Source organism: Theropithecus gelada, chromosome 14, assembly GCF_003255815.1.
Source record: "Theropithecus gelada isolate Dixy chromosome 14, Tgel_1.0, whole genome shotgun sequence".
In the NCBI taxonomy this organism is placed as follows: Eukaryota; Metazoa; Chordata; class Mammalia; order Primates; family Cercopithecidae; genus Theropithecus; species Theropithecus gelada.
In genome coordinates, this window is record NC_037682.1 from 68089842 (window position 1) to 68111348 (window position 21507).

Below are 21507 nucleotides of genomic sequence, written 5' to 3' on the forward strand. Positions count from 1 at the left end.
CATAATTTCTTAGCTGCCAAAAGACGTAATTCTACCTCAGCTTTGCCTTGGCAACCTGCTTTTGGCACTCTGTGCAAGCCTGTCGTTGCTCTGCATTATTTAAGCAGTAATCTTTAAGAAGGTGAGAAACCATTATTGCTTTTTAACACAGTTGACATGATATTGGCGCAGAGTAGTACCTAGAGCTTCAAACATTTCTAGTGGCCATCAACCAACTTAAACACCTCCATGTAAAGGTCTCCCTGCCATGAGGTCATAGATTGCTACAAGAGGGGAGAAAGAAGAAGATCAAAAGTTGTTTAAAAGTTGTTTTTTTTTTCCTTTTTAAGTATTCTTATTCCACTGAGTTGTAGCTGTAGATTTTGGCCAGGAGCCAGACAATCAAGATTTAGTATTTTGACCAGCTGTGATCTAGTAATGTCCCTCAGAGGAAACATTTTGTAGGGAGGGAAAGACACATATTTGAGATTGTGAATTGTACTCTGTCCTCATACTTTACAGCGTGGGACCTGGTTGTAGACAGATAAAACAAGTACAAGTGAATCTGAAAGATTATTAGGAAAAAAAAAATGTTTCAAATGGTTAAAACCTCACCCCAGCTTCAAGAACTCTCTTGATGTGGTAAATCTTTACATGCTTTCTTTATTTCATTTTCCCGTAAGTTTCCACATTTACATCAGTTTGTGGCAGAATTTATTTCTGCTCATAGCTGATGCTTAGAATGCCTAACAGTATAATAAGTCTTAGAAAGTCAAAAGAGCAACACAAACTTAATGTAGGCAGGAAGAGAAGAGAAGGAAAATAAACCAATCCACTTAACCTAAAAATTATTCTCATTCTCACCCCGTCCTCAGATAGAAGTAGAGATCAAATGTAGATGTTTTGGTGACAATAAAAAACTTAAGATCCTAGGGACTGGGAAAGAGAAGGAAATTAACAGTTAGGCAGACCGGCTTGGTTAAATCACATATTTCTACCCAGTGGCTTCATGACCTTGGTCGAGTTACCTAACCTCTGTGCTTCAGTTTCTGCATCTGTAAAATGAGGATGATGTTTGTAATACTTCATAGAGATGTCATAAGGATTAAATGAGACCATGTATAAAGCTGTTAACAGAGTCTTTAATCAGTAGCACTTTATAAATTTTAGTTGCCGTTGTTTTATTATTATTAATAATTTATTGGGTACTTATTCCTGGTACTAAGAATTTTACTTGTATATCTCATTAAATCCTTACTGCAATAACTGTTGGGTAGATATAACCATTTTACAAAAGAGGAAACCTAGGCTGGGAGCTGTGAGGTGCACCCTCAGTGTCTTGTGTTTCCTAACGATGGCGCTGCATGTGGAGCTCTGGCATGTTACCTATGGGAGATGTGGAAATGGGAATCACATTTTGGACTGGTGCTTTCTTAACTTGTTCTCTCTTTCCCAATCTCTTTTCTGTAAAAGGAGGCTATAGCTTCAGACAGTAAAACCAAGAGGAAGAGGAGAGGGAAATGATGGGGCAAGGATGGTGGAGTAGAGGAAACTGGGCAACTGGGCTCTACCAGTTCCTGGGTTGGCTTCATGGCAAGGTATTTATATAATGGTTATAAAAGTGCTGCATATGGTCTTCCTCATTTTAGTCAGAGAAATAAAGAATTTCTCCCTCTTACAAAAATTCTCTCTCCCTGAAGCTAAATTCTTGCAGAAAAAGGCTGCATCAGGGGTTTGGGGACAATTGGAATGTACCTCAAAGGATTCTGGGAAGGTCTTATAGTCCCTAGGCGGTAGGTAGATCATGTAAACAGAGGAATTTTGAGCATTTCGACTTTATTCAAAGCTTTCCCCACCTCATGTCCCCAAGAAAAAAAGAAAAAAAACCTAAAATTGTGTTTCGCATTGAACAAATTAAATCTGTTGATTGATTTGGATCTTTTTCTCTTTTTCTCCAAATCTCTTTTATACTTTTTTTTCTTTTTTCTTTTTTCTTTTTTTTTCTGAGACAGAGTCTCACTCTGTTGCCCAGGTTGGAGTGCAGTGGCTGCAATCTCGGCTCACTGCAACCTCCACCTCCTGGGTTCAAGAGATTCTCCTGCCTCAGCCTCCCATGCAACTGGGATTACAGGTGCCCACCATGAAGCCGGGCTAATTTTTGTATTTTTAGTAGCGATGGGGCTTTGGCCTTGTTGGCCAGGCTGATCTTGAACTCCTGACCTCAGGTGATCCACTGACCTTGGCCTCCCAAAGTGCTGGGATTACAGGCGTGAGCCACCACACCCAGCCTTTTTTTTTTTTTTTTTTTTTTTTTTTGAGGTAGGGGTCTTACCTTCGTCCAAGGTGGAATGCAGTAACGTGATCATAGCTCACTGCAACCTCAACCTCCTGGACTCAAGTGATCCTCCCACCTCAGCCTCCCAAAGTGCTGGGACTACAGACATAAGCCACCACGCCCAGCACTGTACTTCTTCATTTGCTTCTTGCAGCTAGCTCCCTGATGTACGGAAGTAGAGGTGTGGGAAGGTAGGTGGGAGGAGTTCTGTCTGTTCCTGCTTGAAACAGTACGCTGTATAAGAGAAACAGTAAAAGGAGAATCATACTTGGAATTTGAGGCCCACTGAAATGAATTATAATGACAGCAACCACAGATACAACTACTACTGACAACAGTGTCTATGCCAGGCATCCTGCCAACGATTTTAAGCACATTATTTTATTTAATCCTTATTTAATCCAATGATCTATTTTATAAATAGTCATTAAATATGCCCACAGTCATATAACTCGGGGGTGTCCAACCCCCGGACCGCAGACTTTCACCCGTCTGTGGCCTGTTAAGAACCAGGCCGCACAGCAGGAGGCGATGGGAGTGAGCAGGCATTATCCCCTGAGCTCTGCCTCCCATCAGATGAGCCATGGTATTAGATTCTCATAGGAGCACAAATCCTGTTGTGAACTGTATGTGTGAGGGATCTAGGTTGTGTGCTCCTTATGAGAATCTAACTAACGCCTGATGATCTGAGGTGGCAGTTTCATATCCCCGCCCCCAAGTCCACAGGAGAATTGTCTTCCATGCAACAGGTACCTGGTGCCAAAAAGATTGAGGACCACTGGTATAACTAATAAACGAATGTGACCTTAAGTTATAACTCCATATAGATGGGATCATAGTGGCAGAGCTAGGAGTAGAATCCAGGTCTTTGAACAGTCCTTCTTGTCACTACTGTCTCTAGAGCTGAAGAGATGAGAAAAGGTAGTTGATAGCAATAAATAAGGACTCACAGAATGAGAAACAAATTAATCATCTTAATTTAGAGAGCTCAGAGAAAACTTGATCCAAAGAAGCCAAACTGAAACTAGACTGTCCTCCTTGACATCTAAACTCCAGGCCACTTGGCTTCTCCCTCATTGTGCCATTGTTTGTGACCTCAGGAAATCCTTTTTTACTTACGGCAAAAGGTTTATTAAGTAATTTAACAGTCTCTGGTGTGGTTCAATTATTCAACAAGCTATACTGTGTTTCACTAAACCATAGCCTAGTAAATTTGCAATTATGATATCTTTGGGTTGTTTTTTAATAAATTCCTTTTAATTGCAACATTAAATCCCAGATGTCATGTTTCCAGTTTGGAGCTAAGCCCAACTGGAAGAGACAGCCACTCACGGGAAATGGCTGGTGAGGAGAATGTGTGCAGTGAACTAGTAGACTCGGTCCACTTGCTTGAACCTCAGGCTCTGCACCCGCAATTCTAGTGCCTCCAAACACACGGGGCCTCTTGGTGGGAGCAGACAATAAAGAAAAGCTACCGAGTTTCCTATTATGTCCACACCTCCCAAAAAGCACACATTTTTGCTTTTGGTTATCTAAGGGTAGAGGCTCCCTGTAAGTTTTTCATCACAACATAAATAATGTACTAATTGCATTTGATGAGTAAATTGTCAACAACCTTTAAAAATTGGTCATATAATTAGTAAATCTGTGAGTTTCAACCTCTTCATCTAGGTGAAATAGTCATGAAGCCAGACTGTAATCAAAGAATCTTGAAACCTCCTGAATATTCTGTTTTGAACTATTATTTGCCTTTTTAATTCCTGCCTTTCTCTCTTTAGGCGAGAGTAGAGATAAAAATACTCTTATTTCTTTATCTTATACTAAAATATGAATGAAGGGTCTTTCTCAAAACCTTCTGTTAAATATAAAATCAAAATTATTTTATGAAAAATCTCTGCAGTATGTTTTTATACAGAGATGCTCACAGCAGTTTGTTTTTTAATAGTAAAGGTTCAGAAACATCCTAAATCTACAAAACTAAGGGAATAATTAAGTAAATTATGATAGTCCATTCAGTGAGGCAGCCGTTTAGAATTCTGCTTACCAGGAGGTTTTAATAGCATCCAACAGTAGGACGTAGAATTCTGTATATACCAGAAACACGGCTTTAGTGTTTCTTTCTTGTTTCCTTTTTTTTTTTTTGAGACAAGGTCTTGCTCTGTCGCCCAAGCTAAAGTGCAGTGGCGTGATCACAGCTCACTGCAACCCAGGCTCATGCAATCCTCCCACCTCAGCACACAGCTGGTGGGACTACAGGCGCTCACCACCATACCCAGCTAATTTTTTAATTTTTTGTAGAGACAGGGTCTCCCTATGTGGCCCAGGCTGGTCTCAAACTCCTGGGTTCAAGCAGTCCTCCTACAGTGCTGGGATCACAGGTGTGAGCTGCCTGCCACACCTAACCCATAGGATTTCTTTTAAAATTCAACACACGTATTTAAAATCAAAGTCTGAAAGGAAAATACCCAAAATTAATAGCAGTTGTTTGATGGGTAATAGACTTGTAAGCTTTTATTTTTTTTATATAGTTAACATATTTTTAGTTTTCCTGTGAGTAAAACTATTGTAATAACTAAAAATACATGCGTGTTTAATGTAATCATTTGATACTTCAACTGTTTGGAGCTTGGCTATCTTAAAAATTTGGATGTAGCTGGGAATCCTGGAAGTAATAAAAAAATCAATTCTGAACAGCCAAAACTATGTTACCAAACTCATATAATAAATAAAGCATGTTATGCCCAGGACAGCTCCTGGCCCGCCACTGAAATCCTGTTTACTCATACTTCGCACACAATTTTCAGGATATCTGCTTTACAAGAACACAGCAAACTAAGAAAAGGGTAGCACGGCCACTGCGGGCAGGGGCACTGACTCAACCACTCTCAGCACCAGAGGGGAATCGAAGAACCCATGCCAGACTTACCTCCTATGGAACAGACACCACTGAACATCTGTAGTCCCCTTACTCTGTCGTCGCTCAGTAATACATGTTCATATCTGTGGCCCACGGGGCTCAGAACATTGTTGACGGTCGAGAAAATGCCTTTTCTTGTTCAACTTTTTTAAGATCGTAAGAAAAGCTGTAATAAAAATTTTTGAAAGGTTTAATCTCATGTAACTAAAAATGGAGGGAAAAATGTGGTGATAAAAAGGTAAACAGATATGTAGACTTCTTCATTATCTTTCCAAAAATAACTAATTTCCTTACCATTCTTAAGAGAGAACATTTTGGCTGGGACCTGTGGCTCACACCTGTAATCCCAATATTTTGGGAGGCCAAGGCAAGAGGATCACTTGAGCCCAGGAGTTGGAGACCAGTGTGTGCAAGATGATGAGACCCTGTCTCTAAAAAAAGTTAAAACTAAAAAACATTAACCGGGCATGGTAGCACACACCTGTAGTCTCAGGTACTTGGGAGACTGAGGTGGGAGGATCCCTTGAGGCCAGAAGTTGAGGCCGCAGTGAGCTGTGATCACACCAGTGCACTCTAGCATGAGCAACAGAGTGAGACTTTGTCTCTAAAAAACTTTTTTTTTTTTAATTTAGAAAATTAAAAAAATTTAAAAATGAAAAAACGAAGAGAGAGAGAACCTTTTACTGGTACTTGGATTTTCCAATTTGACTCTGATACTACCATTACCTGAGTTTTCATACAGATCCAAGGGAACTGGAGAAGAATGTCACAAAATCAGGACGTCAGAAAATACCAAAGTTCCCACCTCTCAAAGCCTTGGAGTCCATCCATGAAAACAGGAATAACATACCATCTTAGAGTTTGTGGGCAAATGAGAAGGCACTTAGCTTGATGTGTACTATGTCTTTGGCACTTAGCAAATGTTACTTGAATTTGAATGTTGTGTTCCCATGTGGGACACGATAGATAGGATGGGCTCTGGAGACAGACGGAATCTAGTTCAGATGTGATTCTTCAGCCTTGAACAAACCGCATGACCCACCACCTGCTATCTTCCTCGCAGGACACTCGAGGGCTGTGTGGGCAGCACATCTTCCACGGGGCTCAGAACATTATTGACGGTCGGGAAAATGGTCGTTCCCTTCGCATTGTAGTTGGCGAGGTGGGGCAGTGGGGGTTGTCACACCTCATTACTTTTCTGCTGTACGAAGTGGAGAACTTTTAGAGCGTCTCAGAATCAATGAGGGCTACAAACACCCTGTTCCTCTTGTGTGGCAAGCACTGCTGGGTGTGCCCCAGGCCTGTTTCTCATGCCCTGCCTTTTATCAGCCCACTGGGAGCCCCACAGAGCAGCAGAGCAGGATGCCTGGGGTGGGGGCAGGGGTGGGAGGACGGCAGCACAGGGTCACAGCATGAGGGGTTAAGCACCTGGCTCTAGCCACACACCAACAAATCACCTTCAGTGTTGCAGGCTGCTTCACCTGGTGCTTCCACCCCTCGTGGGCTGGGCTGGCAAATGAAAGCTAGGCTTGTCTGCACAGAATAGACTGTAGACTGAGGTGCTGCTGATGTTCTCTTTTGGTTTGAGTACCTAGTCAGCCTGCAAGATCATTTAGAGAGGGACATGGTCAGCAAGTGGTAGAGTAAAAACAAGGTTTGCAGAAATGTGTAGCTTACCCAATTATTGGGAGTTTTGACAACATATTAACTATAAACCTAGATCGAAGCCAGCAGATTTTGCTCTGTTTTGTTTTTTCTTGAGAACTAAAAACTGTAATTTACTGTTCTACTTGCCTAGTTCTATATGCACCCCAGTTACCACTCCTAATTATGAAATCTCTCCTGGCATCAGTACTCACAGCCAGGCAGAGGAGCCTGATGGACCCAAGGATTAGAAGCTGTGTGGTTGCCCCTTCCCAAGAATAACCCTTGCTTGGGTGTCTGAGACTGCAGGTATAATCCTGCATCAGAAACAGTCTGAGAGGAGAGAGAGCAGGGAGCTGGGGCCAGGGCTTGTGGCTATAGAAACAAGTAGAAGAAATCCCAGATCTCTTCTTTTCTGGGGCACTTCTTGCTATTGTAATTTGAAAATGTATTATTTGAATAATGAGGAATGTCTTTCTCCTTCAGGATTGGTAGCTCCTTGGAGGCAGGGCCTACTGGTCTTGCATCTGTCTCCCTGCCCCAAGGCCAAGCACATATGGGAACTATTTGTTGGGTATGTGTAGTTTCAAGTTCTGCCTCTACCCCTGCCTAGTGGTTGCCCTTCTGCAAGCCACTTAACCGTCTGTGCGTGTTTCCTCATCTGAAGCACACAAGTCAAATGATCTGTGTGCACCTCCCTCTGCCTCTGGACCCAATCTATTCATATGGTTGTATTGAAGCTAATTTCATCCACATACAAGAATGTCTAGAGCTAGCATAGTGTATAACATAGCCATCATTTCCAGGATGTAGATACTCTTATTTCCATTAACTGATTATTATTTATTATTTCAGACTTAACTTTACCCTGCTTTCTCTATAGAGTTTTGGTAAAGACTAAGTGAAATGATGTATAGGAAATTACTTCAGAAATTATAAAGTTTGTATAACTGAACAATGATTATTATTGCTGGCCCAAAGATACCCTCCTGAGAAGAAACTCAGACTCAAAAGATGGCACTGCAGACCAAGTATTGTAAAACATATGTGTGGCTAGCCCCATCAAAGAATGTATTTCCCAAGGTAGTTTTTCATTAAAAAAAAAAAAAAAAAAAAAAAAAAAGGAACCCCTCAAAAATTTTTTTTTTATTTTTAAAATGTCACCTTGACCCTCTCTGTCTCTCTGCCAGTTCTCTAATGCAAGGTGGTTAGCATTTGTTAGCATTTGAGTGTTGGCAAGGTCGTTGGTCATGAAATCATGAGTCACAGATCTTAGTCTCGCCTTGTCGCTGCCTCACTGAGCGTGGGCAAGTCATATAACTTCGCTGCCAGATGAGGATGCCTGCTTTTCAAAGCTAAAATAAGAATTGAATTGCACTAAAAACAAGAATGAAATTATGGATAGCCCTTCAGAAATACGAAGTTGGTTACATCCTTCACATGTTTTTCTTGCCAGATCCAGCCTGTCCGGTTACTTCACCTCTTCCCTATAGGACAAGGTTTCTGTTGCCTGCCCCGCCTTGGGCCGTCTTCTCTAAATACATTGCATTGTGTCTGTATCCTGCTGGAAGGAAGCTCCCAAAGTTGGACCCACATACCTCATGTTGTTTTTTGCATTCACACACTGCAATAACTATAGTCTAAGATTGATTCTTACCTATTTTTATTAGCTCAGACCTAAGTATGCTGTTTCCTGTCACTGGATCCAGAAGGCTTACACCAAGTTCTGAAGTAGAAAGTAACTTCTTGTTTTTGTTTCTCTTCTAGTGACAGACATCACACCTCCAGTGCAATCCCTGTTCCTAAGAGACAAAGCTCCATATTTGGGGTTGCAGATGTAGGCTTCTCTGGGGGGATCCCTTCACCAGACAAAGGACATCGAAAACGGGCCAGCTCTGAGAATGAGAGACTTCAGTACAAAACCCCTCCTCCCAGTTACAACTCAGCATTAGCCCAGCCTGTGACCACTGTCACCTCCGTGGGAGAGGCCGAGAGAAAGATAACCTCTCTCTCCTCCTCCTTGGACACCTCCTTGGACTTCTCCAAAGAAAACAAGAAAAAAGGAGAGGATCTAGTTGACAGCTTAAACGGAGGCCATGTGAATGTGCGCCCTAGCCAAGAACAAGGAGAAGCCCCCTCCGAGCACCAGGCCACAGTCAATGGCACTCTCCTACCCGGCGAGCAGGCCGGGCCCGCCAGTGTCCAGCTTCCAGGCGAGTTCCACCCAGTCTCAGAAGCTGAGCTCTGCTGTACTGTGGAGCAAGCAGAAGAAATCATCGGGCTGGAAGCCACAGGTTTCACCTCAGGCGATCAGCTAGAAGCATTTAACTGCATCCCGGTGGACAGTGCTGTGGCGGTAGAGTGTGACGAACAGGTTCTGGGAGAATTTGAAGAGTTCTCCCGAAGGATCTACGCACTGAATGAAAACGTCTCCAGCTTCCGCCGGCCACGCAGGAGTTCCGAGAAGTGAAGTGAGCAGGTCAACAGTAGGACCGGGGCAGAAGCTCTGCCTAAAATGAAGTGAAAGCTGCACTTAACCCTTTGTAATAATGATGACACAAAATGAATATTAATGGAGGATATTCCTCGGAAAAACAGACTTTGGGGATGAAGGAGGGACTCAGGATCATTGTTATCAGTGGGCCAAAGTTAGATTTTGCTTTCAAGATTTGCTTTTCGGGCCTGATGATTATTTTAAAGCAAAAATCACCCTCTAGTTGAAAGAGCTTACAGCTTGAGTCACCTTTTAGCTATTTGTCTGCTTTTTATTTACCCTTCTATGTTATCCTCAGAGGGAAGATGATAATATATAAATAATATAATGAACTCACCCTTAGTTTCGCGTAAGCATTTGCCCTCACCATGGTTTGTAAAACTTTGGGAAAATGGAATATTCAGAAATACATTTCCACCATGTACTGAAAGGTCTGTGGCCATCCGTGAGGTAGATGAAGAAGCAGCATAGTGGTCTCCTTACACCCAGGCCCATCTGTCCCTCTCCCTGCCCCTGGGTACCACAGTCCACCTTTAGACTCTACTGTCGCCCCATCTTCTCCATGAATGGGCCATGCGTCCTGAAAACAGGACATCAGATTCACTGGTTCTGTAACCAAGTAGCCATGACGTTCCATCTCTTCTAACCAGCTATGGCCTTTCCCCCACCTCTGCCATACCCTTAATGTGGCCCTCAGATTAGATGAAAAACTTCCAGTGGATCCCAGGGGACCCTCGAGGACCTCGAGGTTACTGCAGTCAGATGCCATCTCATCCCCTGTGGGGGCCGAAGTTTTTATGTGGGCAGATGCTGTGGTCAGGAACTAGGCATGCTTTCTGGCAATGCACTCATCAGACAAAAATCCCTTGATGTAAATCCCGTGTTAATTTATTAAATTTCAGTCAGAAGGTTGGCATTTACATGACAGAATGTATGTAGAGAGTCAGGGTGTCTGGTAGGCAAACTGCAAGGCAGTTGAGATAGTTGGATTAAGAGGCTAGACGAGATATAGAATACTATTGGTATGTGTGCAATTTGATGAATATTAAATTATGTTTCGAAGTCCAGTTGTCATTCCTGCATTTAGATTTCATTTGCTATTGCTCTATACGTTATGTACCCAAGGACATTGCCTCAGGGTTGCAAACTCTTTAAAGGAAAATTTATCCATATATCCATGTATTATATAGAAGAATAAAAATTGAGTTTACTTCACCCGACCTGATTTTTTTTCCCAGCTTGGAAATTCCTTTTGAACCTACGACTCCATATGTCACGTCATGACAGGACTAGCCTGAACAAAAGCCATGTCTATCTAAGCGGAGGCTGTTGACTTCATTCAGTTTACGTATTGTATATAGCAGCACAAACACTTGACAGGTATACACTCCAGTCGCCGCATTTGTCCTGCATGACAGCTTCACTCGCAGGCCTCACAGTCACTTTATATTGTGTCCAAGCATTCCTGGGCTCAAGTTTAATGTATAGCTATATTGTTGTTTTCCATGTAGAGAACTCATAGGATGACTACATCACAGATAAACCCAACTCTCAGGCAGTCAAAAGCTTTAACTGGATCTGCAGAAGCCCATCTTCCTCCACATGAGGAGGTGGGGCTCCTTCACACGGAGCGGGAGCTTCTCTGCAGTGTACTGTCTGTCGCTCATTTTAGAGTCAGTGAGGGTGCAGACAGACAGCATTGTGGATATGCACATGCTGCGGGGCCCTCCAGGGAAGTAACATTTACAAAAAAAAAAAAAGGGGGGTTCTGAGGGACAGTGTTAGGATTGCAGAATGGGAGGTCAACCCTGTGGGACTTATGATTGCCCCAGATGTGGGATGGACTTAAATGGCATACCAAACTCAAAGTAGGTACATTGGGTTGCAAGGCATCCAGCCTGGCTCTGGCACCACCAAGGAACAGGACTCCTCATGATTACAGTGTCCATCTCAGGTCCACACAACCAGGAGAGCCTGGACCCAGGTCCACCCGTCAGTGCCCCCAACCGCTGTGCAGACTCCCTGGTTGATTCTGGGCTTCATGGCTTTTCACTGCACCACGGGGAGCCCTGCTCTAGAATGTCATCAGGCTGCTCAGAGCTGATTGCTAGGTACTTACACATTTGCCTCGACCCACACAGCCCTGTGGTGACGCCTCAAAACACCACTTAGGTTTGGGTTCATTTAGTTCGAATTTGGGGTTTTCATTTGAACTTGTTTGATGTCTGCAGTTTCTGCCATGACCTGGGTAGAACCTATGGGATTACCCGTCTCCTGGAATAACTGTTCGACGTTTTCCAAAGTTGTAGAGTTAGTTTGGCCCCTGTTTAAAGTGGCTGGGGACAAAACATGGGATTAGTTATTATCTCCTAACCTTTTAAATAAGTTTTGTAAATCACTAAGAAAATTAAGTTTGCTTGGAAGATATAAGCTGAATTGGAAACTGATTACTATCTATTTCTCAACTGCTAAGAACCCTTTCAGTTTTCATACAGCTGCTTTTAAACAGCCAGCAAATGTTATCAAATGAATATTTGATTGTGTTTTTTCTCTTCACTTCCCCTTAACCACTTTAGAAATTCCAGAGATTTTTTCCCCTCAGAATATTAGTTTTGGAAGATTGTACCCAGCTATATATTTTTTAGCAGTTCTAATGGTGCCCATTTATCCTGACCTAACCAGTTATTTAAATAATTTTTTAAACCACCACGAATAATAAATGGCATGTGAAACTGATCTGTTGGTAACTGGAAGAAAACTCAGCATCTGTATTTATACAATAAAATTGATTAGTATTTATTTTGAGAGTTAAAAGTGTATATTATTTCCCTGCTATGTTTGAGTCCTGTCTTCATTGTTTTGAATTTCATATTGAAGCTGGGTTAACCACGAAAACCTTGTTCTTAAAGAGCCAGCATTTATCGAGCACACTTGCTCTCACACGCTCACACACACACTCTCTCTCCACATGTGTGTAAGGGACTGGGCTAAACAAGGTTAATAAAGAGATGAACAAACCTTGACCTCTGCCATGTTCTCTAGTGGGGCGCACAGGTATGTTAGCTATTAATTCAGTGTGCTAAATTCTGTGATGGAGAGATGTACAGCCATTCTATGGAATGCAGACAAAGCTGTTAATTGTCACTCAAGGGTCAGGAAAGATTCATGGAAGTAATGCAGATTAAAGATATGTAAGATTTCACACTGTGGGTAGAGAGAACAGCATGGGCACAGGCCCAGAGCCAAGGCCTTGGGTGTGAGCTTGGAAAACAGCAGGGAGCGTGCTGTGCTTGGGGCCTGAATGGGTATGAGGAAGGGCAAAAGGGGAAACTGAGTTATAGGCCAATTGGAAGGACTTAAGGTGCCAAAGAGATTTGGATGAATCCAGTAGGCAACTGGTAGGTACACTTCCCAGACTTGAAGCAAAAGAGTAACTTGGTTAGATCTGACTTATGACTTGCAGCTGGTTTCAGGCTGGACTCTAGTGATACTTGCTTGAGTCTATTTAATCATCTTTCCTTTGTGTTTGGGGGTGGGGGGGGAAATCTGTATCTGAAAAAGAGATGCATCCCTCTGTCCCTAGTATTTTCAGGGAATGATATAGTTGGGATGTTTGTCTCCTCCAAATCTCATGTTGAAATGTGATTCGGCATGTTGGAGGTGGAGACTGGTGGTATGTGATTGGATCATGGGAGCAGACCCCTCATGAATGGCTTAGTACCATCCCTTTGATGATAAGTGAGTTCTCAGTTCACCCAGGATCTGGTTGTTTAAGAGTCTGGGATCTCCCTCGAGACCATGCTGGCTAACACGGTGAAACCCCGTCTCTACTAAAAATACAAAAAATTAGCCGGGCATGGTGGCAGGTGCCTGTAGTCCCAGCTACGCGGGAGGCTGAGGCAAGAGAATCGCTGGAACCGGGGAGGCGGAAGTTGCAGTGAGCCCAGATCGCGCCACTGCACTCCAGCCTGGGCAGCAAAGTGAGACTCTGTATTAAAAAAAAAAAAGCCTGGGATCTCCCTTTTGTCTCCTGCTATCGCTCTTGCCATGTGACATGCTGACACCCCATCGACTTCTGCCATGATTGTAAGCTTTCTGAAGCCTGCCCGGAAGCTGAGCAAATGTTGGCACCATGCTTATACAGCCTGCAGAATCGTAAGCCCATTAAACATCTTTCCTTCATAAATCACCCAGCCTCTGGTATTCCTTTACAGCAACACAAAAATGGACTAATACAGGTACATATTGAATAAATCTAGGTTTTTACTGTGTAGTACTGAGCACAGCCAGCATCTCTTCTTTAGAAGCTAGATTCTGCATGTCCTGTGGCCCCTGTTCACCTCTCTGCAGCTCTGCTGCTTTGAAGCTATGACCCTGGAAGTCACTGAGCTTTTGAGAACTTCCATTTCTTCATCTGTAAACAAGTGGAGAGGACTCTGCCCTTCTCAATTACATTTGCAGGGGACCCGCCACATCATAGGTGCTCCATCAATGTTAGTTACCTTGGGTCTCAGAGGAAGCCACTTTGCCGGGATAGAAAGGATGCCTAGGACTTAGCGGGTTTCCTGTTCTAGCACTTGGAGCACAGCCACTTAACCTCTCTGGATTTGACTCCTAATCTGTGAAGCAGGGATAATACCCCACCCCTGAGGATTGATAGAATGTTAGAAGAGATAAACATCTTCATGAAAGCACGGAATTATCTTTATAAAGCACCATACACATCGGGAGGAATTAGTCACTCAATGAGGATTTCTTGCATTCTATGTTTCAGGCTTTGGTGGGATCGTTGAAATACAGATATACATTCTGTATACATTGAGAATGTGTACTAGGGCTGAAACTAGTCTTCTGAAAACCTAAGCTCTGCCGGGTGTACTGGCTCACGCCTGTAATCCCAGCACCTTGGGAGGCAAAGGTGGGTGGATCACTTGAGGTCAGGAGTTTGAGACCAGCCTGGCCAACATGGTAAAACCCCGTCTCCACTAAAAATACAAAAATTAGCCAGGCATGGTGGTGTGCACCTGTAATTCTAGCTACTCCAGAGGCTGAGGCAGTAGAATCACTTGAACTTGGGAGGCAGAGGTTGCAGTGAGCCGAGATCATGCCACTGCACTCCAGCCTGGGCGACAGAGCGAGACTCCGTCTCAAAAAAAAGAAAAAGAAGAAAACCTAGGCTCTAAACAAATGTGAAATATTTCAAAGTGCTTTGGTGGTAGGCGGCACCGACACGGTGTAGAGACATGGCCTCTCGGCCATAATTTCCATGTTTCTAGCCCCTGGCAGATAAGCTGCCTTAGGCCCACCTTGCTCGGGAATGTTCTCTAACACGGCTTCGGGCGACCTCAGTGAATGAGTTGGTGCCCAGAGCTCTTGATTCTGCTCAAAGTAGATAGCTTTCTTTTTCTTTTTTCCCCCCCTTAGCACATCTAATTACAGTTTTGTGGGTAGACAGCTCAGCCTTGTGGATTTTAAATGAATAAAAAAAGACATGTCTTTAAAACAATTCCAGACTTTTTAAAGGCCAGCACTGTCAGCAATCCAGAAAAAGAACGAGCATGAGTCTAGATACGAAAGAGATGGCCAGTTGGTGAAATAGCTGTAGCCAAGCCCAGGCACAGAACTACAAGGGAGAGAGTGGCAGGCGCAGGTCATTTTGGCTGTGTGTACAAAACACAGTTCTAAGGTGCTGCAGATGAGAAAGTCTCGGAGGGTGACAGGGGGCACGACTAATGGACAGCCTGAAGCTAAGGAGAGAACAGGAGCACATGAGAAGGAAGCAGTCTCGGGGGGCCTAGCTGAGCAGCACCCTGCCTCACAGGAGAGCAAGCCACACATGTTTCAACCCCAACGCTGCTGTTCACTGGCTGTGTGACCCCGGCGAGGCACTTGACTTCTCTGAGCCCACATGCTGGTCTGTAAAGTGAAGTCAGCCCCTTGTTCTGTATTTCCTTTGATCCTGGACAGAGGCTTCTCTTGCCCTAGGAGCAAATTTGTATTCTTTCTTCAAAACCTGTCTCCAATTGCTTTGGGGCCCAGAGCATGACACGACAGGTGAGGCCTCTCACTTGCCACTCTGCCTGTTTGTGAAGAACGTGGCACAGTTCATAACAGCCCACTTCTGATCAGGGCGGTTTGTATGTAGCAGAACAGCTACCACCCTGCCATCGACTCAAAAGTGCATGGCACAAGAGCTTGTAAAATGTGTAATAAAAATTAATAAAACAGCTAGCTTAAAAAATTCAGCCTTAATGTGACTTACTGTTGCTAAGGATAGACCCCAGTCATCACAAAAAGGATACATTGATTTTAGTTTGATAGGAAAATGCATAAAATAGTTTAAGGAAGTATATTATTCAAAATGGTTAAAATAAGTTGATGCTTTAAGGGATAAACTTGTTCTCTCGAAAGTTTACCTGCAAAAACTTTTTAAAACATTTTAGTTACGCAGAACACCTTATTCCTCAAAGAAACCAGCCTCACCGTGTATTTCCACAGATTACTCACTCTTTGGGTCAAGGGTCAGGCACACTTGATGTGAGGAGACTCCAGGCTTCTTTGTGTGCAGGTGATATGTGACCTTTTGTTCGTGCAGCGCACGTCTCCAGAACCTGCTGACCTCAGCACCAGGCCCGTTGCTGCCAAAAACCTGCCGGCCGCCTGAACTTCTCAGCCCCGACCCATGCCTAAGTGTTGCCTTCAGTGGCATACAGTAGGTGCTCCTGAGGTGTGCATGTCGGTATGCAGCGGGGCAGTGTGGGTGAGGAGGAGCACAGGCTGGGTGTGGTAAGTCACGCCTGTGTCTGTCTCTTGGTCCCCTGGGAGCTCTGTGAAGGCCCAGTGTTTCCAGAATCAGCATTGGAAACCTTTAGAAGCAGAGCTGTCCCCGGATCACGTAAGACTGTGGAACTGCGTTATTGTAAATAGTAAATCACACCGATTCTCAGTAAACATTCTGAGTGCTAATGAGCCACCACCAGCTGGGAAACCAGAACAGGAGCTGAGGCCTGGTGCCCTGCCCTGCGCACATCTGTATGGCGACGCCTGCTTTCTCTCCATGGTGACGCAGTGACCCCTCAAACAGGCAGTGTTTTTCCTGTCCTAACCCTCTCCCCCAAATAATTGCATTTGATTCCAAGGCCAGCCCGCCGAGTGTGTGGGCAAGGTGTTCCCATCGCTACTTGACCCGGGAACCCACAGGAAACCCCCAAAGAAGGATGACCTGCCGAAGATCACGCAGATCCCAAGGCCACACTGGGGCCAGACCAGGCCCTGACCTCTCCCCCAGGGATCTTTCTTCCACACCCCAAGCCCTGTGGAGGCCCCACAGCCTCTCCTTCTGTCCCACCCATCTGAACATCCTGCCCGATACAGAGAGTCCTCCCTACTCCGCAGCCCCAGTTAAGAGGGAGGAGCAAATCTGGGGGACGTTTCTGTGCAGGGAGTGGAAAACCTGAGCACTCACAGCATTGTGCTATGGGGAGTGGAGCAACTTTAAGGGGGAAAATGTGTATTTATAACTGCCAGAAAGGCGATACAACTGTCAAAAGTCCATGAGGTCGGCCGTGTACATTATGACTGACAGGCATAAAAGGGGCAGGGGGCAAAGGGGCAGGAGGGGCTTCTTTGAGGACCCCCCTTAGCTGTGTCTGACAGGTAGATCAACGGGGTGAAACGGGGCCGGGGCTACCAGCCAGGGTAAGAAGCAAGAACAAAGGTGTTGCCGGGAACCTGTATTATTCGTGTGTTTAATGGTTACTGACTCTACACTGCACACCAAGCCCGGACTAGGCTCCAGGGTGAGAAATGCACAAGGCAGACACAGTCCCTGCCCTCAGGAAGCTGCCAGGCCTGTGGCTGAGACAGGAGAGGCCTGTCTCTCCTGAAGAAATATGATATGAAAGCAAGTACAGAGGGCATGGAGCTGTGGTGGAGCTGGGTGTAAGGCAGGTAGTTGAGGAGGGGAGGACTGAGCCTGTGTCTGAGGGCCAGGGGCAGGGGATATGGCTGGGTGTGTGTGTTGGGGGTTCTGTGCACAGGGTTAGCAGAAGAGCAGCCAGAACAGAGGCCCAAGGAGCTTCCCCCAAGGCTGAGCATGGAAGACTGTGGGACGAGACACAGGACAGAAACCTGGAAATGGGGAAGGGTCAACAGGGCCAAAGACCCAGGAGGTGCCATGGGAGGTGAGGGCAGGCACAGCCTGAGGTCCTTGGTGACCTCCATGGGAGCTGTTTCAGGGCTGGGGAGCAGCAAGGAAGCACGGGGCAGTGGGCGTGCACAGTGGGGAGGTAGAGACAGTGAGTGTAGACAACTCTTGCGAGTTTAGCTATAAAGTGGTGGAGAAAAATACGGGCGGGAGTTGGAAGGGACTGTGAGATCGAAGGAAGATTTCCTGTAAATGCGAATGGGATGGAGCCAGTAGAGGAAGAAGGCAAAGGTTCAGGAAGAAGACGGGACAATGAAAGGAGCAAGGCCCCAGAGAAAATGTGGGGTGACGGGGAGAAGGGGGAGCCCCAGGGCGTAGTGAGGACGGCAAGGAAGGGCGGCCGGGCAGGAGTGGGCTGAGCTGTCCGTCTGCACAGGTGGGAGGCTGCAGGTGAATTTCCCACCTGGCCCCTTAAAGAGGGACAGCCCGGGATGGGGCCTGACTGGAGTGACTATCCCGGGGTACAGGCCAGGGCAGAAGGAGCACCATGAGGGTGGCTCAGAGCTTCCTGGGCCTTTTGAAGGAGGTTCCTGAGGTTTATGGGAGGGGGTAGTTTACTGCCCCTAAGTTCAACATGCCTGGATTATAATCACCTCCTCCCCAGGTGCCCTTCAGCTACCTTTGTGCCCTCCAGCCCACTCTCCACATGGCAAGCATGTGACCTGTCCTAAACACAGCTTTCACCCTATGAGAACTGTTACATAAAATAAAGCATCAAACATTTATTTACCTTTGCTATATGCATTGTACACACTAGTTAGCCGGATAGTTGGTGAAGGGAAGTTTCTCTTATGTAAATATTCCAAGTAACAAGATTCAGAAGGGATCATAGAATTAGGCTGTCACCTCTTTGCAACTCCTAAGGAATGAGCACACCTAAGACAATGTCATCAATGGCACAGAAAGACAGGCAAACAGACATCTGATGCCTCCTGATGGAAAAGCGCACACCTTTGAAATAGTTTTGACATAAGTTTGACCCTGAATATAATGAAGCTTCTATCCGTGCTGTCCAAAGACAGGAGACACTAGCCACATGGAGTTCTGAAGTCATTGAACAGTGGCTAGTCCACATTGAGATGTGCTATGAATACAATCTACACTGAACTGCAGAGATTTTGTACAAAAAAGAATGTAAATTCTTTTATATTAATTTTTATATTATGACATGTTAGAATAATATTTTGAATATATTGAGTTAAGTAAGATATAATTAATTTCATCCGTTTTTTTTGCTTTTTAAAATGTCACTACCTGAAAATCTAAAATTACATATGTGACTTGCACTTGTGGCTCACATGATTTACTATTGGGTGGTACTGCTCTGGATCTAACTACCAGTTTATGGGAAATTCAGAGGGCAGATGAGACTTTAACACCAGGAAAATGCAATCGGAAAAATCCAGACGGTTGGAAACCCCGCAGGACGAACCACCTGGTTTCTCCAATAAATATACTGAAAGAAAAAAATACACAGAAGAAGGAAAAACCTATTAACAGGAGACTCAAGAGACATATAAATCAATCCCATTATGAACCGTGCTTGGTTCCTGTAAACTAAACAACCTGAAAAAAAGAAATTAAGGAACAATCAAAATGGGAACACTGACTAAATATGATATGAAGGACTGGTTATTTGTTTAGATGTGATAATAGCATACTGGTTTTGGTTTTTTTAAGTCCTTGTTGCTTAGATGCATACAGAAATATTTACAGATGAGATGCATCTGTCTGGGATTGGGGATAGGGTGTGAGTGGGGTGTGGAGGAAAAAAGATTGGCTATGGATGATGGCTGACAGGTGACTGGAGTCCCCTGTGCCTTGTGGCACACACTCCGCCCTCCAGCCAGGTGGATGCACTTGCCATTCCCAGAACGCCCTGCCCCTGCAGCCCTGGGGCCTTTGCCGCCACGATGTCTCTGTGTAGAATGTCTTTCCCCCTAACCCACAGCAAACCTCTGTCCATGTATATGCCAGCGCTCAGCTACCCTCCTCTCCTCTTTGAAGTCCTCCCTGACGTCTTCCCCACTCTCCACCCACCCACTCTCCCTCCTTTGTGTTCCCCCACTACCTGTGTGTGCTTCCAGCGCAGCCCTTCCTACATGTCCCTAAGTGTATGTTTCCCTATCTATCACCTTCAGGAGCCTATGAGCTCCCACAGGGCAGGCGCGGGATTTTAAGGCACAGCTTGTGCTCAGGAAAACTGGATAGATTCGTCTTGGTGTGTTGAGTGCCCATTTTATAGAGGAAGCAGTTGAGACCCGGAGAAGTTAGTCTTGGCTAAGTTTACAGAGCTAAAAAGCGACAGAGCTAGGACTTGAAATCAGGACCTTTGAGTCACGTCTCTGCCTGACATCAGCTCTGCGGGCCCCGTTCCCACCATTCCTTCCTGCCTCTCGCATTGACGGGGCTCCCCCTGTCGGTCGGCACTAGCTGAACAGCCATGGGGCGGCGCGTTGGGGAAACCACGGGCGACCAGGAGAGATCTCAGGCAAGCCTCGGGTCAGTGAGCTGTAAACTGAGACCTGAACCCAGACACAGTCCATGCCAGGCTGAGCGAAGAGCCTGTGCAGGGACTTGGAGTAGAGAAGGCCATGACTCCTGGAGCTGGGCGATGGGCCGCGGCGCGGAGGAGGCGCGGGCGGTGCCGAGCTCCTCCGGGGATCTACAGACGCCGCCCCTCCTCCCCAGGCTGTTTTCTGATGATTGTATTTTGTATTTCAGTGTTGATGATTTTTTTTTTTTTTTCAAAGTGCATCCTGACCCGTCTGGCTGCCCCCATGGACTCAGCTTTAGTCCCAGCCCATCCTGCTGGCACAAGGAAGCCCCCGCATGTGGTGGGGTGTAATTTACAGCCACAACCCTAATGTGCAGAAATGTCACTTTATTTCCCGTAACTGTCCTCACCCGAACCTGTTTTGGCTGCTGGCAGCAAAACGCTTATCTTACCACTTAAAGGCAACTCATTCATCTCTAGTTAAAGATTATCCTCTGTGGGGTAAATGCTCAGATTCCCCAGATTTCCTGACCTCACCCCTTCTGGCCCCAGGGACCAGGCTTCAAGCAAGTGTCCCCTGACCTGCCAGTGGTGTGGCTCATCTGGGTGTCAGGGGCCGGCCCCACTGCAGAGGCCCTTCCTTGGTTCTCACCCTGGGACCCTCTCCTCCAGGGCAAGGCCCACTCGGCTCCCTTGGGGCTCAGCCGCCTAGCCCGCTTTCCCTCACTGCTGCCACCAGGCCACCTGCGTGGACTTCTCTACTCTGCTGGTTGGCTGTCCTGCACCCTGAGGGACACGGAGCCTTCTATGAAGGCTTGCCTGGCTTCTCCTGGCAGGCCCTGGGCAGTCAGGTCCCTGTTTCCCATTTAGAACCCAGAAGGGGACAGGGACCAGAGAGGAAGTGCTTCTCTCCGGCTCCAAGTCTTTAACTTGGGGCTTCCTGCCTTCCACATAGCCTCCACTGCAGCTGTTCACACCTTCACTTCCTCTTTCAAAAGTGAGAAAAGACTCCTGCATCAACCCCAGCCTGTATTTTTCTCTCCTCTACGGCTTTTGTTTGTGTTTTTTTGTTTTTTGTTTTGATGTACATTCAAAGTCCTCCAGGCTCTGTCTGGTCAGAACTCACACATCCTGTCCTTGCTCAACAAAGCCTGGCCTTGCGGGGAAAGCTTGGCTTTCCAGACAGGCAGTGCTTCAATTCCCTTTATTGTTCTGGGCTGTATCCACTCTGTCCTGGAGGCAATAAATGGGGGTATCGGTGAAGGAGTCAAAGGAATGACTAACACCAAGCTTAAAGCCCAGCCTCACCGGCTGCTGTTACTGCCACAGAGCGGGGACAGAGCAGGTAACTGGACACAGGAAGCATTCCTGCTGAGTGAAGTTCCAGAGATGTTGGGGCCTGCAGCCCAGACAAAGGAACCCTAGAGATTCAGAG

The 21507-nt window shown here is 45.6% G+C and overlaps 1 protein-coding gene across 2 annotated transcripts in view; it reads left to right on the forward strand.

Annotated features, from left to right (window-relative positions):
- Positions 1-10584, forward strand: part of UVRAG (UV radiation resistance associated) — a 330830-nt gene extending 320246 nt beyond the window's left edge. For both annotated transcript variants that reach the window (XM_025357265.1, XM_025357266.1), the window contains exon 15: positions 8643-10584. In XM_025357265.1, the coding sequence (XP_025213050.1) occupies positions 8643-9345 (703 nt within the window). In that variant the 3' untranslated portion in view covers positions 9346-10584. The remainder of the gene's footprint in view (positions 1-8642) is intronic.
- Positions 10585-21507: the final 10923 nt, after the last annotated feature.